General features: G+C 41.8%; 1 protein-coding gene across 1 annotated transcript in view; it reads left to right on the top strand.

The window, feature by feature from the left end:
* Positions 1 to 17,496, top strand: part of PAPPA (pappalysin 1) — a 248,195-nt gene that overhangs the window by 46,301 nt on the left and 184,398 nt on the right. Inside the window, exons 3-4 of the mRNA XM_016961539.4 lie at positions 7,367 to 7,512; positions 11,548 to 11,841. Coding sequence (XP_016817028.3) covers positions 7,367 to 7,512; positions 11,548 to 11,841 — 440 coding nt within the window. The remainder of the gene's footprint in view (positions 1 to 7,366; positions 7,513 to 11,547; positions 11,842 to 17,496) is intronic.

Raw genomic sequence — 17,496 nt, 5'->3', positions numbered from 1 at the left:
TGTAGCCATTGCTGTCCCCTCCAGCTTCATCTTCCTCAACCTTGCAAGTGAGGGCTTGTAATGTCTCTTCTCATGCTTCTGTGCTTCTGGGCTTTCTGAAGCTTCTGCCATTTTCTCTATTTCCCACACTTGGTTCAATATCAAACCAAGGTTTATTCTTTATGTGAAAACCTCAGTGGCTTCTGACCCTCCTTCAGCTGGGTGTCATTGCTGTATGCTCTCATTATATTTAACACCCACCCACTCTATCATAACACATATAATAACAGGAAGTAAGAGACTAATGGCTAAGGATATGGTCGGTAGCATCCAACAGACTAGGGGTTGTGTCCCCCCTCTGACACTTTTCCAAGTGGAGGGACCTTGGAAAAGTGGTGTCAGCCCTCTTAGCCTTGGTTCCATCACCTATAAGTTGGGGATACTCTAGGGCTTTTGAAAAGCTTCAAAAATATAACAAAAATACTTCAACAGTTCCAGTGTGTAGTAAACTTTCCCAAATGGTAGTGTTATTAATGTTATCATATTATGTTGTGATCTTTCATTTATTCGTCTCACTTTCTTCATAAAACTTCTAATACCTTGATAATGAAAATCATGCTTTTTTTCATTGTCTGTAGGCAAAGTTTCTAGCTTAAACATGGTATTTAATAGAATCTCAGTAACTGTTGTTGATGAATGAAAGCAGAAAAGAATGAATGAATGATATGTGGAAAGGAAGGAAATTAGGAAGGAAGAAAGGAAGGAAAGAATGAAAGCAGGGAAAAAGAAAGGAAAAAATGGAGGTAAGGAAAGAATGACTCATTCAATAACTAAATAAAGGAATGATCAATTTTCAATTAGTCTTTGATTGATGCTATTATGTTACGTGTCAGGCTTCCATACAAAATCTGTTATTTTGGAAACTAATCATTCAAGATTCCAAGAATTTAATAAACTCTCCCAGCATTTTCTTTCTGTGTCTCTTTTTATAGACTGGAGAGGCAGATTTAGGTATTTTTGACAATGAAACTAAGCAGGAGGATCAAGTCCAGATTGTTAGGGCCCTTGGGATAAAGAACAAAATTCAGGTTTTTGTACTGGTCACAGCTTGGAGAAAGCTTGTTATTTGGAACAAGGATATGGATGCAATAAACATTCTGAGGTTTATCTTGCTTTAATGACTTGCCTTGAGTGGCTTTGATCTTTATATTTGATAATCATTTTCAAATGGTCTGGTGTGTTCTGAAAATTAAGTAGCGGTTCATGGACTTGAGAACCTCCTTGGGAATGACAAGCTACAATCAGAATTTGGAAATGGGCAATGTTACAGAATTTGCTCTATGAGATGGAGAAACAGGACAACCTCCTGTGAAGAAGGTAAACACATTAATCCAGTGTTGGGAACCAGGTTTGGCTGGTGGAGCGGGAACCCAACAGGCACTGGGAGCTAAGGCCAGTTTTCTTTCAATCCATGAACTAGCTTAAAAGAGAATTCTGCATCTCGAGGGTTTTTCATGAGTTGGGTACTCTTCTAGGCATTTCCTTGTGCATTACCTCCTTGAATTTTTGTATCCTCCTTTCTTGGTTGAATTTTCTAATTCCCATTTCACAGGTGAGGAAATTGAGATACAAAGTGACAGGGTCAGTTGTCCAAGATCACAGAGCCACTTTGTGGAAGAAGGAGGATTTGAACGCCAGTCTGTCTCTCTCTTAAAATCACCCTCTGTTGCCTTTTATTCTAACCTGAAAGAACTGTTTCCAGTCTCTAGCTTGCTTAAAAGTGGCCCACTCTTGGCCAGTGTTCAGCTCACACAAACCCTCCTCCAGTTGAGGGCATCTCCGCATGGCCAGTACCATCTCTGTGACCAGCCGCACCCATCAAGAGCCCAGGAAGCATGACTCTGGCGTGACATTGCTTAAAGATCTCCTCAGCTATCACTTCCGCATAGGGGAAGTCCACTGAAGAGTGACCTGCTTTGAGTGGGAATAGAAATTGAGAGTCCTCAGTCTTGATCTGGGCTCACTGTAAGCTGTACCATTGCAACGGGAAGGCCAGTGTATTATGCTTCTACAGGTGAAAAAACTCAGGCCTTCTCACACTTTTTTCCCATGATTTTATTTAAAGGATTTGTTGTTGTTGCTGTTGTTGTTTTGCATTTTGAATGTGGTTCCCTTTTGCTTCTCTCTCAATAAAACAGGCCCTGACAGCCCTCTCATTCAGATTATTACAGAGTTGTGCCATCTCAGGCCAGTGCATTTAGGAAATATGTTGTTGGCACTTACCAACGAGTGAGATGCATAAAGAAAATATTCTAATGACAGTTGAGTTGAGAGAGCTTTGATCTCCCTCCAGAACTGCACTCATGGCTTTGAAATGCAGTTCTGGCAAAGGGGTAAAGTCTGGGCACCTTGGCAATCAGGGCTGGGCCCCCTGAAACAGACATTCCAGGGGACCCGCAATCTCAATAGTGGGATCCAGGTGCATGGGTTGTGTAGGAAGACAAGAGACACTGAGTTACCACTCTTGAGAGGCGGCTCAGGGGAAAGTTTCTAAATCAGGAGGGACATTTCAATCTAGCCAACATTTTCCAAACTTTGTTGTTTGTACTGTTGTTTGGTTTTTGGCAAAGGTGGAAGTGTGTAAGGGGAGGGGTGTGGAGAAGGAATTATGGTCACATATTTTTGGGTACACTTCCTGTGCTATCTGTCTTACTCTTATTTTGCATATTTGAGGCTCCGAAAATTCTTGCAATTAAAAAAATATGTATTTAACCTTGTTTAACAGACCATGTCCCAAATCCATTTGACTCAGCGACGTTTTTCTTTAAATATTCATCATTTTCTTACAAATTTAGCCCTCTGTAGACCATGATCTGGAAGACACTGATCTATTTCACAACCTCACTGAACAGGTACGGATGCTGAGCTGCAGAACAACCAGCAGAGTATAGTGAGAAGTGGTCAGATATTCAGGCAATGCAGGTTCCCACACCCAGGTGTCCAGCTGAGGGAGAGAATGGAGGCTGCCATCCTTCCCATGATTTGTTCTCTAAACTTTGCAGGGAACTGTGTCCACCTGAAGGAAGAAATGACTTTACTTATGATACAAAATTGCTGCTATACACAAGTGACATGTACACAGGTTAGAGCAGAGAGGTTTGTTGGCAGGCTTTTCTACAACCTGTATTAGATATATGACCTTGGGCAAGTAATTCCCTTTCCTTGAGCTCTGGCCTTGCTCATCCTGTTTTGAAACTATGTAATTTGAGAGAGAGGTGCTCAGTAGCTGCCCATCGGTGGTGGTTCTCTCTTGAAGGATACTTTTAAGTGATACGGAGATAATAAAGATTTGGTCCCAACTGCCAGAAGCTCATTACCTGATGGAAAAGACAGATGCTCACACAGTGAATATAACCCAAAGCAGATTGATAAGTACTGGAATTAAAAGTAGGGGGCACAGAGGAAGGAGGACTCATTTTCAGATAGAGGTGATGATGATGATTTGAGTGTTGTTAATAATTTTTGTTTTGCTAACAATAATGCAGTAAAAGGAGCCTATCCTAATCAGTGATGCCTTCTCTGTGCCAGTCACCATGCTAGGCACTTAACCCGTGTTGCCTCTAATCCTTATGATGCCCCTGACAGGTGGTCATCATCATCCCTACTCTACAGATGAGAGTGGTCATAAGAGGATACATGGAGTGCATCACATGTAAGCTGGACTTTGCAGGGTTCATAAGATTTAAAGGGCCAATCATCAGGAAGAAAGATTGCAAGGCAGAGGAGGGAAACTAATGGACATTCTTAGGGGTTGGGCATAACTGGGGAAAACTAGAGGTTCTCAAAATAAGAAAACCAAGAGAACTTGAGCGGTTGAGGTTGTAGAAGGAAGAAGGCTGGGTAATGAGGAAGAGACACTGAAAGCTGAGACTGGGAGAGCCACGCAGAGGCAGACTGTCAGTTTAGGTTCTTTCCCAGCAGGAGAAAATAGGAGACCAGGATATGGGGGGCTCACATTTTCTAGTTATGTGCTGGGACTGTGCTGAGCTGTCTTATTTAATCCTGTTGGGATCCGCATGAGCTAATTGATACTCAGAGACTTAAACCTACTTGTCCACAGATATAGGTCTATCTGTCCAATTCTGAGTAGCAAAGCTTCTATGCAGATTAAGCCTCAGATTAAGCTACAGATTAATACACACACAGCTTAATCTACAGACTAATACATGCACAGAGTTGGACAGACAACTTGCCCATATATATAGGTCTATCTGTCCAACTCTGCGTGAGTTTGGGATTTTGATTGATTTTTCTGGGAAGTGAGTAATGTTTGTTTGCTTTTGGTTTTGTTTTAAGAGATGGCCTATTGCTCTATTGCCCAAGTGGGAGTACAGTGGTACAATCATAGCTCACTGCAGCCTTGAACTCCTGGGCCCAAGCAATCCTCCTGTCTCGGCCTCCGAAGTACTGGGACTACAGGCTTGTGCCACCATGCCCAGCTAAATTTTTTGAATTTTTTGTAAAGATGGGATCTCCCTGTGTTGCCCAAGCTGATCTCAAACTCCTGGCCTCAAGTATTCCTGCCGCCTTGGCTGCCCAAAGTGCTGGGATTACAAGCATGAGCCACCATGCCCAGCCCTGACATTGTAAAGTATATTTGACCAATTTATGATGTATACACAGGGCCGGCCTTCCCAACAATTGCAAAATGTAAGTCACATGGCCATTTTCCTTCTCTCACCTTCACTATCCCTAGACAGTAATGTTCCTTCTAAATTTGACCTCCTGTGCTTTCTCTTCTATCTTGTTGACAAAAGTGAAAAAAAAATCCTTTCAAGGCATAGGGGTAGGGAGGTAAATACCCACATGGACTCCTGTCCCAAAGATTTTCCCCCTGATACATTTGAGAGACACTCAGCCTGGCTCTGTATTAGTGGGAATACCTTGGGCAGCAAAAGGAAAACTTTCATCCACAGAGTTGTGTTGTTGCTTTTTTTTTTTTCCCCCCCTTTGGGTGGGTTCCCCTAGGAGAGGTGGGGAAGAGAGAGGCCTGGATTGCTGCTGTGGAGTCTTCCCCCTTAGGGAAATGGAGGCTTCCCAAAGTATGAAAAAAAAAATCACGTACAAGCCATGGAGAGGCTCCCACATCCCACTTCTCTGCTTTGGGCTAGGATGAATACCACTTCTTGAAAAGATTGGCTTCTGCAATTACCACTGAATAAACAACCAATTAAAATATCTCCCCTGCCCCTACCCCACCCTTTTTCTCTCTTGAAGCTTTCTCATCTCAGAGCTATGGGGCAGAGGTGGCTTTCTCTAATAACATTTGTGTTCTCTGCCTGAGAGAACATTTGATGGAAATGAACAAATCAATTAGAAAATAATAAATTATGTGGAAAGGGCTGATCCAAGAAAATCTCAGCTCCTCTGTGTTTTCATTCTCCTCCCATGCATTGTTCTCTTTTCACTCTGGGCCTGGGTGAGCTTGGAAATGAGGGTGAGGTTGTGGGAAGAGTTGGACACATCTAGATTTATACTTGGCCTTGTCTCCAGTTGTGTGATCTCTGAACCCCTCTTCCTTCATCTGTATGATGGCGATAAGTGATAAGAATAGCTAAACATGCACTGAGGCTTTCTACATGCCAGGCATTATTCTAAGCCCTTTACACTCTCTTTATTAACTACCTTAACCCTCTGAACAGCTGTATGGGGTAGGTAGTATTATCACCCTCATTCTTTATATAAAGAAACTGAGGTGCAGGAAGTTAAGTACATTGCCCAGGGTGGCCCAGACATAAAGTGGAAAAGCTGGATTCAAAACCTAGCACTGTAGCTTAAGAATGAGCCATCTCACCCACTCTGTTGCATTGCTTCAACTACCAAACAGGGATGAGACATGTGTACCTAGCACAGGGTCTGGCATACAGCAAATGCTTAATAAATGTTGGCTGTCTCCTTCCTCGTCCTCTTCCCTGACGACAGAGCAGACTGATTAGAATTCCTCATGAGATTTCCAGCCTAAGAAGTTGAATGTGGGTTCTTGGGGAAGAGAAGGGCTCAGCAGCGAGATTTCAGGTCAATATCTGAGTTTGTGTGGCTATTCTTGGAATTAGTCAGCTCAACCTAGACATAGATGTAAGCTCTCCTGGGCCCACCTATCTCCAACTCATGTTTTTTGTGAAAAGATGTACAAATTATGGTCACAGGATTGTTTGGTTTCGTGAGCTTGGGGCTTTCTGTGACATGGGCGGCCTTGACACGCTAGATCTCAGACGTATCCTATTCACAGCAGGGTAGAGGTGTAGGTTTTCCACCCATAGAAATGATCTGTGGAGCATCAGGCAGCTGTTACTAATTTCAATGTATTGATAAGGAAACTGAGGCCCCATTAGTCAGGAATTATTGAATTTGAGACTGAGAGTTAAATATTTTTACTCTTACTTTCCCCAATTTAATTCAATTCCATCAAAATCTACTGAGGGCTCACCAGGTATCAAGCTTTGTGCGGAGAACTGGGTAAACAGAGATTAATAAGGCACCTCGCCTTCCCCCAGGTGGCCACAAGTGTGTATTATGTAATAGAAAGAGGAAGCAATTTATTGAAATGGCAAATGAGAGACAGTGCACTGCTAGTAGGAGGTGGACGAGTATGGAGATGTTAAAAGGGGTGCAGGTGAGGAGAGCATCAGGGAAGTCTTCCTGGAGGAGGGATACCAGAACAGACTTTGGATTTGTTCATTAGAGAACAAAATGCTGATCAGAGTCCCAGCAGAGGAAACAGCATGAATAAAATTGCCAATGGGATAATGCACCATACAGGGTACAGAGATGTTTTCTGTATGCAGTGGGGTGCTCAAGAGAGGTTGTAGAAATAGATGAGGCTAAGGAGTAGGTTGTGTCTTGGAGGCCATATTGGGAACTTGAACTTTGTCTTTCATACATGGGGAGACCCTTCTATTATTCTAAGAGGGGAAGAGCAGGAAACCATCACTAATGTGTGCTACTGGCTGGGCTCTGTGAGAACTCCTTGGGAGAGACAGCATTAAGAAAAAGGAAAACACTGCTAAGTAGCAACTTGAACTTAGTAAGGTATGAAGAAGGTTCTCTAAGCCTCTGGAGATAATGATACTACCTACCTCTGTGTTCATAAGAAGCCTAACAACTTTGGCAAGTCTCTAAAACTCTCGAGAACTTAATTTTATGATCTGTAAAATGGAATCATCTTACTTATAATATTATTGGGGGAATTCAATAAGGTAGTATTTTTAAAGTGCTTAGCAAAATGCCTGGCACGCATAGTAGCTCTAAATTATTTGGAGAGGGCCTGTTATTTAAATAGTATCTTTTTGGGGGCATGATAACAGCCAAGGTTCTTTTTCTGTTTCAGAGCCTACTTGGATGTTAATGAGCTGAAGAACATTCTTAAATTGGATGGATCAACACATCTCAATATTTTCTTTGCAAAATCCTCAGAGGAGGAGTTGGCAGGAGTAGCAACTTGGCCATGGGACAAGGAGGCCCTGATGCACTTAGGTGAGTCTTAGAAACTCCTTCAGGAGGCAACTAGAGTAGGACAATAATACATTTAGTGCGATGATGATCATTGTTACGATCATGATGGTGGTGGTGGTAGTTGTGAGGGTGAACAACCGATTTATTTATCACTTTTTAATTTACAAAATTCTTTAGCATCCTTTATCTCATTTTGACCACGAAGCAATTTTCTGAAGGAAATAGCACCGTATTATTAACCATGTTTTATCAATGGGGAAATGAGACCCAGAGAGGAAATGGGGCTTATCCAACATCACACGCAAGACAGTGACAGTCACAATTGGAATTTAAGTTTCCAACACTGCCCATTGTTTGCTTTCTCCTTATACCCTCTGTCTCCTAGTTCCTGCAAATATCTTCTCAGTCTGGTAACCACACTGTACTGGCACAGCCAGTCATGGGTTGGCTTAAAAGACACCAAAGAGGCAAGAAAAAGTGAGTTTGCAAGAACTCCGTGTTCCTCCATGTTCCACCCACCAACACCAACAGGAACTCTTCTTACATTCAAATTATACATATCCATAAACAAGACATAAGTTTGTACAAACCAATCACCAAAAGTTAGACATGACAACAGTTTCTGAACCAGGCCCTGTAAGCAAACATTGCAGTTCTTTAATTTTATTTTTTCCATGCTCTCTTCCAGGACACATCTATATGTAAACATGCATTTTTTTTAACTGTACATTTTTAAAATCATAGCATAGATGAAATTCTGTATTCTTTTTTCACTTAATATTATGCTATCTACTTTTTTTTCCATGTTGCAGAAGTCTTATCCTTAACTTCCCACCCATATTTTTTTCACTTAATCACAAAAGAAAAGCACCCTTGTGGGTTATTTTCCCCTCTCTAAAGCCAAGATTTTTAATAGCCACATAATATTCCCTTGAACAAGGGCACTGCCATTTATTTAATCATTTTCCGTTTGGTAGAATGTTCCCATTATTTACAAGAATGAATCGTGATGACTCAGTGAACATCTTTATCTGAGAATGTTCAGGCTCAGCAGTGACAGTGCTGGATGTATCCTCAGGCCTGCCTGGTCTGCTGGTGAAACAGAGTCCAGTAGCTGCTCCATTGCTATTCTGTCTTGGAAATGAGAGATTTAAATAATGCAAGTTTTGCTCAATGAAACCATAGACTTAGTTCCCTCCAGACAACTCTCATTTCTCAATTGTTTTTTAGAGAATGAAACCAATTTGTGTGTGTGTGTGTGTGCGTGTGTGTGCATGTGTGTGGTTGTATAAATAAAGATAGATACAAAGATAAATATCTACTTGTTCTCAGCTGGGAGGATTTTATGCCCCAGGAGACATTTGGCAATATCTAGAGACGTTTTTGCTTCTTACAAATGGGGGAATGCTACTGGCATCTAGTGGGTAGAAGCCAGTGATGCTGCTAAATGTCCACAATGTCCACTACAAGGAATTATACAGACTAAAAAGTCAATAGTGCTGAGGTTGAGAAATCCTGAGACATATGAAGTATGGGTAGATAGATTGGCAGATAGACAGACACAGACAGGTGGGGTTGGGCAGAAGAGAGCGTGCAGCTTAGGCAAACTTGAAGATGATCAGCTTATATCACATGCCTAGTATGATATATGGAAGTAATGCTAGACTAGAGCCAAAATTCATGTTTGTTCTCAGCTGTGACTTTACTTAGCAGTATGGCCTCAGGCAATTCTCTTTCCTTCCTCAGGTCTCAATGTCCTTCAATATTAAATAAGCAGGTCCTAGGAGGCCGGAAGACCCTAAGGATCCTTCTCAGTTCTGAAATTCTGTTCTATTAAAAAAGCAACTGAAAGGGCCATGATCAGAGTCTGAGAAGGATTGAGTAGCAGGCTTCTACTGTTAGAAAAAACTACTCCTGATAATTCCATAAATTTCAGAGTCTGGCTCAGGGCCAGGAATAAGGAAGGCTATAAATCCATAGCATGTTATAGTATTTCAGGATGATGTCAGGCTCAAGCTATTTCACCTTTTAAGAGAAGCAATGAAACAGGACTGGGGCCCAAGTGCTGTCACTCTGTGAAAAGGGGTGAGTTGGGAGGGGATGAGGTAAAGCAAACAGGGCTAGCCTAGACATTAAGTCTGCAATCCAATCATCATCCCTGGAATGGTCCTGTCCTCTCATTACCTCAATAATGAAGCTTCATGGAGAGACAGAGAATCATTGGCATTATTGTAGCTGCTTATTTTATAGCTCACCAGAGATGCAAAGTCCATTTTCCACAGTCACAAGGCCAGTGTGAAGCAGAACAAGGATTGCAACCTGTGTCAGCTAACTCCAGCTGGACTCCAGGCTGCCCTCTCCCCATCCCGAGAGATGCTGCTCATGAGTAATTCCTCTGCAGTAGCCCCAATCAAACCCAATTTATTACAACCATATTTTTCCCCTCTTTTTCTGCTATTACACCATGATCCCTGGAAAAAGCCTTGGGTGGGAAGCGGATTATGTTTCATGTTATGATTGACAGAAAATAATTGAGAAAGATTTCCTGTCTCAGTTTCTCTTCCTCCCTGCCTCTGCCTGCCCCCTTCTCATACCCAAGTGAATGTGCACACCCACACACTCACATGCCCTCTCACACATCTTTATCTTTGTGTTAGAAAGCTCTAAGCGATTCAAAATTGGTCAGAAATTCAATCTCAGAAATTAAGTCCTCCAGTGACCCTAACACGGAGACAGAGTCTTCTTCAAAATCAGAGACCTCTGCATAGACTCTATGAGTCCCTTGACTGAGCAAGCACACCATTCCAGAGGTTCAGTCTAATATAAAACCCTCCATGCCCATGTGGGGCTTGCCAGCTCAAATCAACAAGACCCTACCTCCTCACCATTCTTTTAGAAGATGCTGCTCTACACCTAAAGTACCTACTTTCAAGGTTCACAGACCTGAGTTTTAACCTTCCCTTAAACATTTTAAAATTTTAAAGTTTAATTATCTCTCTGGCAGCCTGTATGCATCTTTCCAATGCCTAAAATGAACACAGCACAAATACTACCCATAAATTCTACTGAGATCTGTTCTGTCTATCTGCCCAAGCCAAGCAATTCTCAATCTTCTGAGGCATGTGATATAGACCATTGCTTCTCAAATCAGAATATACAGACAAGTCATTCAAGGCTTATTTTAAAATACAGATTGTGCTTCTGTAGGTCTGGGGTGAGGCCCGAGATTCTGCATTTCTACTAAGCTCTCAGGTGATGATCATTCTGCTTGTCCTCAAGTGATGTACTTGATGTATGGAGGTGCTATTCTAGTTCTCACACTAGATTAGTTAAACCTCACAAACTTCTTTAGATAAGTTAACATTCAGCAAATATTCAACACATATTTAATGAGATACTCTGCTCCAGGCCCTGTGATAGTCATTAATCATAGAACGTCGATTAAGAGTCCTGCTCAAGTGACATTAGCTAGTATGAAAACTGTTACAATGGTGAATACAGCATGGTGCTGACCTTCATTAGCGTTCATGCTCTTACAGCATCAGGGATGAAGATATGAGATTCAGAGATGCTAATTACTCCACTCGATGTCACAGAGTTAGTGAAGGCAAAATGAGAACCAGAACCAAGATCTCTGAGCCTGAGGGCTTTGTCTAGACAAGAATATGTAGAATATTTGGAAATAAGAGTAGGCCTTACTTTGTAAGGGAAAGGTTGCAGCAGAAAGGTTTACTGGCCCAGAAATCAGAGTTTCTGAATTGCTCTCCATTGAAATAATTTGAAATCACCTTGGGTAAGTCCCTTCACCTCTTTAAGCATTGGCGTTTTCATATGAAAAATAAAGGAATTGTACAAAATGACTTTTGAGATTCCTTCCTGCTCTGATAAGTCATGATTCATGTCATAGGTTGTAACAGCTCTCAGCAATGGAGTCCTAGGGTGGAGAAGCTTGTGTTTATTTTGGGCAGCATCTCTTTATCCTTGATGGACTTGGGGGTTCTTGCACCAAGAAGCAGAGTACCTAGTTTGCCTGATTCTCTGGATTTACCCTTACAGGTGGCATTGTCTTGAACCCATCTTTCTATGGCATGCCTGGGCACACCCACACCATGATCCATGAGATTGGTCACAGCCTGGGCCTCTATCACGTCTTCCGAGGCATCTCAGAAATCCAGTCCTGCAGTGACCCCTGCATGGAGACAGAGCCCTCCTTCGAGACTGGAGACCTCTGCAATGATACCAACCCAGCCCCTAAACACAAGTCCTGCGGTGACCCAGGGCCAGGAAATGACACCTGTGGCTTTCACAGCTTCTTCAACACTCCTTACAACAACTTCATGAGCTATGCAGGTAGGGCCCTACACTCTGTAGGGTGAACAGGTCTGGATGTCAGATGTGGGATCCAATCCTGGCTCAGGGGAACCTTGAACAAGCTACTTACCTTTTCTAAGGATGGAAGGCCTAGCTCTGCCACTTATCCACCTAATGTCTTTCGGTCATTCTCTTTCTGGGTTTCACTTTTCTCAAGAAAATGGAATTGTTGGACTAGCATCTCCATGATCCTTCCTAAATGTGCAGCACATTTTTCTAAGCTAGTGGTTGTTGAACCTTTTTTATTTAACCCATGTGTCCCTTAGATAAGCATAAAACTCTCACATTCTCTGTTATTTTGCAAGAACAATGAGAGTGCTTTGGACTTTGCAAAGAGAAAATTATGACATGAGATTGAGTATGATTTTTTTTTCCTAACTGCATATATCTTATCATAGTACTTTTGCGTACCACTAGTAACAGTGTTAGGAGCATTAGGGGATGCCCTGCACTTCCCTTTAGCATGGGATACATCAAGGCCTTGGAGCCCTTTTAGCACCTTTGGCAAATTAGAACAAGACACCCCTTCCTCAGGGCTGTCATAGCCCTTACCACTGCACCTGCAGCTAAGAGTTTTTGTGTTAGTCGCAATGCACACAATTGCACATGGCAGGCCAGCATCAAATTCTGTTACCATACTCAACTTGGTGTCTTTTTCCCCACTAGAACAAGCAAATTCTATCAAGCCAAAGATTGCATCTAATACATCACTCTATTCTCAGAAGTCAGCACAGGGGCCAAGTGCTTAATAAATGTTTGTTAGGAAAGGAAGAAGTAAAGAAAGAAAGGGAGGAGAGAGGGAGGGCTGGAGGGAAGGAAGGAGGAAAATGAATAAATTCTCTTATAACAGGTATATAAAATTTATTATCAAAAGCAATATTTCTACTCATGTAACAAAATATTGTCCAGAAAGGCCTTTAATATGCTCTCTCTCATTTAATTCTCACAACAAATGTGTAGAGTCAGAACTATCCCCACTCTACAGATGACAGCATTGAAGCTCACTGAAATCATTTGCACCAAGTCACATATCTGACTCCAAGTATTTTTCTTTTTTACTCTTGTATTTCTTCTAAAGAGAGCTAGCTGATGGTTGAGTGGGGAAATTGAGCAACCTGGGTGGCTTTTACGCTCTGTTCCACAGGGATGCTTCAGGGCAACTGCCCTGGTGGCTGTACGAGTAGGGCTTTAGGCTCTCATTCCTGCTAAAGCCAGGGAAAACACACCCCCTTTCTGACTATTTTACATTTCTGTTGAGGTTTTGCCTCATTGCATTTCAAGAGAGGAATTTGCTGCTGGAACCCAAAGGTTTCTGTGATCCCCAGTGGTTCTTTCTGCTTGTCCATTTGGGCTGATGAACCCTGGGGGCCTCTCCAGTATAAGGTTCCTGCAGTCCAAATCTGAATTGAAGTGTCAATAACCCACCTCTGGTACCATAAAGAGTCTTAGATTTGAGTGCTCAAAAAAGACCAGGGTGCTGGGTATTTCCTGAAAAGCAGATTCCCACTGGGCTCCCATTCCCAGCCAAGCTGACATCCCACATCCGGTGCCCCATCCCCTCATACAACACTGCTAACGTTCCATTTCTGTAGCACCTTTTCTTGGCCAGCTCAACACACATGGAAAATAAACAATAACATAAGTTTGGAAGTTTGCCGGCCTCTTAGGGGCTAGGAGCTGCCACTAGCTACCAGACCCCCATAAACTAAATCTTTTTTTTTCCCCTTTGTACAGATCTAAAGGGTGATTGATTTACTATTTTTTTTAAAGGAACCCCTCAGCTCAGTGACCCATTAACAGCAGAACTAATTCACTGAGCTACGATAACAAACTTACACCCACAAAAGCATATTCAAGGCAACCGCGGTCTTTGAAATGTTTGTTTTCCTTAGGATTTCTGATAGATGAGGTGACAAAAGCAGCTGGATGCAATTCAAAATGCAGAACAGGACTGGGTTCTCAGGGCTATGGAGAGCCATGCATGGGAGCTCTCTCCATCAAGATAATTGGGTGAAGACATTGCTGGGTCAACTTCTTCTTGTTGCTTTATCTTCCTGGGTGCTTCTTCCTCAGGCCTGATCACTGGTAGGGTAAAGGTTTGTGGTGCAGCACTGCCAACAGAACTTTCTGTGAAGATAGACATAGTTTGTATCTGTGCGGGCCGGTATGGTAGCCATGACCTCTACTACCCATGTGGTAACTGAATGATTGAAATACAACTAGTGTGACTAATGACCTGAATTATCAATCTTATTTTAACTAATTTAAATCAGAATAGCCACACGTGGCTGGTGGCTACCATATTGGTTAGCTCAGGCCTGCAGTAATTCTTGAGTACGTGTGACATGCCGGACACTGTATGAAACTTTTCATAGGCTTGTCTCATTGAATCCCCACAGTAGCCCAAGCAGGTGCACAAGTTTTACAGATGCAGAAAATGTGGTTCAGGTAGCTTAAGTATCTTGCCCAGCATCACAAAGATAAAACAAGGCAAAGGTGAAACCTAAACTCAAGTGTTTCTTACTGCAGAGCCTGTGTTACTAACTAGTAAGTATCTGCCTCATTTTCTGGTTGTGGGGAATGTTGAGAGGGCCCCAAATGCTCAGAGCAAGCAGGCACCAGGCAGGTGATGGGGGGAAGCCTAATTCAGTAGGCAGGCTGGACAGAGCTCCAGAGGAGTATAGTTATGTTGAACTCTTGGGTAACTCTTGGAAAACTCAACAGATAAAAGAGTAGCAGACCCAGTTCCACTTTCTGGAGATAATAGGCTACAAGAGTTCCTGGAGGAGGACACTCTGGTCCTCAAAACTGCAGGAAGCCAGGCTTTCTCTAGCCTACAGGAGCAAGTGTCCTGTCCCCATTTTTCTGTGTGTCATGGCTTCTTAATATGCACACATAGATTGACCCAGCAATTCCACTTCTAAGGAATATATCCAAAGCAAATAAGTCAATTGGTATGCTTAAAGATTTAACCGTAAGAATGTTCTTAATGATATTTGTTTCCTAAATATTTATTAGGCATTCGCTATATGCCAGGTATGGAAAACAAAATGTTTGAATAATTAGAAACTGCTTACAAGCCCAAAGATAATGCATTGCTGAAGTGAACTGCAAGGTATTCATGTGATAGGACATTATAGGGCCACTAAAGATGACAGAGAAGATGGTTGAAGGACATGAACAGAAGTGGAATAACATGGTGGTTCAGAGCATGAAATTTGGAGTGAGGAGACCCAAGTTGAATGTTCCGTGCCCAGCTTTGATCTTCGGCAGTTTACTTCTCCTCTCTGAGCCTCAGTTATTTCATTAATACCATTGATGATAAGGATGCTTGCCTTGCCTGATTGCAGGTGTAATGGTACAAGTGAAGCACTTAGAACTGTTGTTGTTCTAAGTGCCCATTAATAATAGACTGGATAAAGAAAATGTAGTACATATGGAATACTATGCAGCCACAAAAAAGAATGAGATTATGTCTTTTTCAGGGACATGGATGGAGCTGGAAGCCATTGTCCTTAGCAAACTAACGCAAGAATAGAAAACCAAACACCACATGTTCTCACTTATAAGTGGGGGCTAAATGATGAGAACACATGGATACACAGAGGGGAACAACACACATTGGGGTCCATCGAAGTGTAGAGAGTGGGAGGAGGGAGAGGATCAGGAAAAGTTGCTAACGGGTACTGGCCTTAATACTTGGGTGATGAAGTAATCTATAAAACAAACTCCCATGATACAAGTTTACCTATGTAAGAAATCTGCACATGTACTCCTGAACTTAAAATGAAAGTTAAAAAACAAACAAACAAAAAAGAACTGTCCTTGGTATCATAATTAGTGCTCAATAAATGATGATTAGTAGGATTATTCATTGACTACTTAATGTGAAAAGGGTCAGAAAGCCATATATATAGTGTAAGACCTGTACATATGTATGTGATGATAAGAATTATAGAAATTTACTGTAGATATTTACATCCATATACAAACACATATATATACATACATATACACACATATACCTTAGACATCAATTTTATTATCTATAGGTAATGAGTTCAGGGTAATGTTTATTTTTTGTAACATTTTGACATATTCCAGATACTCTACAGTGAAGTTTTTATTATAAAATTATTATCTACATTTATTATTGTGACTATTATTACTATCATTATTTTTAAAAACATCAAAAAGACAGAGAGTTTCACACAAGGCAACTTAGTTATCCATTCACTAGACATTAGTTAGCTTGTTAAATGCTCTCATCAGCTTTATGAGACAGCTAACATCTTATTCCTCATTTTATGGTGGATGAAAATGTGGCTGACGGGGGGTCAGCATTGTGTCCAAGGTCCTAAGTGGAGTGAAGGCATGGTGTTCATGACCTGAACCTCCATGCAGTGTGCCCTTTCAGCCACAGATGGACATTTGTTCTTGAGAGCAAGATTCAGTTAGCAAACCCAGGGTACTGTATCAACAGCATGGGGACTGGCATAGGCTTCCCAGTGCTGAAGTCCCAAAGTTCTTTCTGCTTTGGGACAAGATACAGACAGAAGAACAAGATGAGCTGGCCACTCCTGGAGACCAGATGAAGTGGCCACAGATATCAAGAGGGGAGGCACTGGGGGGAAAGAAGCCAAGTGGGACTGACTCTAGACATTAGCTAATTGAGGCAGATCTTTTGTGATAGATGAAAACTCTTTGGTACCTCTCCCCAGATTTTGATAGCTGCTAAGTCTCCAAGTAATGTACCTTGGGATAGATTTCGACTTCAGCTTTTTTTTTATTTTTATTTTTTGAGGCGGAGTCTTACTCTGTCGCCCAGGCTGGAGTGCAGTGGTGTGATCTCAGCTCACTGCAACCTCTGCCTCCCAGGTTCAAGCGATTTGCCTGCCTCAGCCTCCTGAGTAGCTGGGATTACAGGCGTGCACCACCATGCCCAGCTAATTTTTGTATTTTTGGTGGAGACAGGGTTTCACCATGTTGGTCAGGGTGGTCTCGAATTCCTGACCTCGTGATCCGCCCACCTTGGCCTCCCAAAGTGCAGGGATTACAGGAGAGAGCCACTGTGCCCAGCCTCAACTTCAGCTTTAAAGTTCAAATACATTCCTGTCTCCCTACTAGGTTCCATCACCTACCCATTTTTTCAAACTTATTTTTATCAACAAATGTGAAAATGGTTCCATTTTAAGTTATAAAAGAAAAATACACTTTTTTGTTGGGGGAAAGCAAGTAAAGTAGATGTTTATACAGGAAAAAACCTACTGTTTTTCAGTGTCATTCATCTTGAGAAATGCTTTTTGTGCCCTTGCTCATTGAATTCTCACAACTTCATGGTTTGGAGTTTATTTAAATGCCCCCAATTTATGCACGAGGGAACTGAGTCTTAAAGTTGTCTCATTTTTTGGTCATGCCTGATTAGTATTCTGTTCTATGTCTGTGCCTTAAAGTACACAGCCATTTCCCTATGAATGAACAGATGTGCTATTTCTAATATTTTCACCATTATAAATTATGCTTCAAGAAACATCTTTGTATGTCTATTTTACCCCTGTTTATCCAAGAGTATCTATCTTTTGAATCCATAAATTCCTTATTGTTTGATCAAAGAGAATGCATATTTTATATCCT

The sequence above is a fragment of the Pan troglodytes genome, chromosome 11 (assembly GCF_028858775.2).
Source record: "Pan troglodytes isolate AG18354 chromosome 11, NHGRI_mPanTro3-v2.0_pri, whole genome shotgun sequence".
Taxonomy (NCBI): domain Eukaryota; kingdom Metazoa; phylum Chordata; class Mammalia; order Primates; family Hominidae; genus Pan; species Pan troglodytes.
This window is presented reverse-complemented; position numbering and strand designations above follow the sequence as displayed.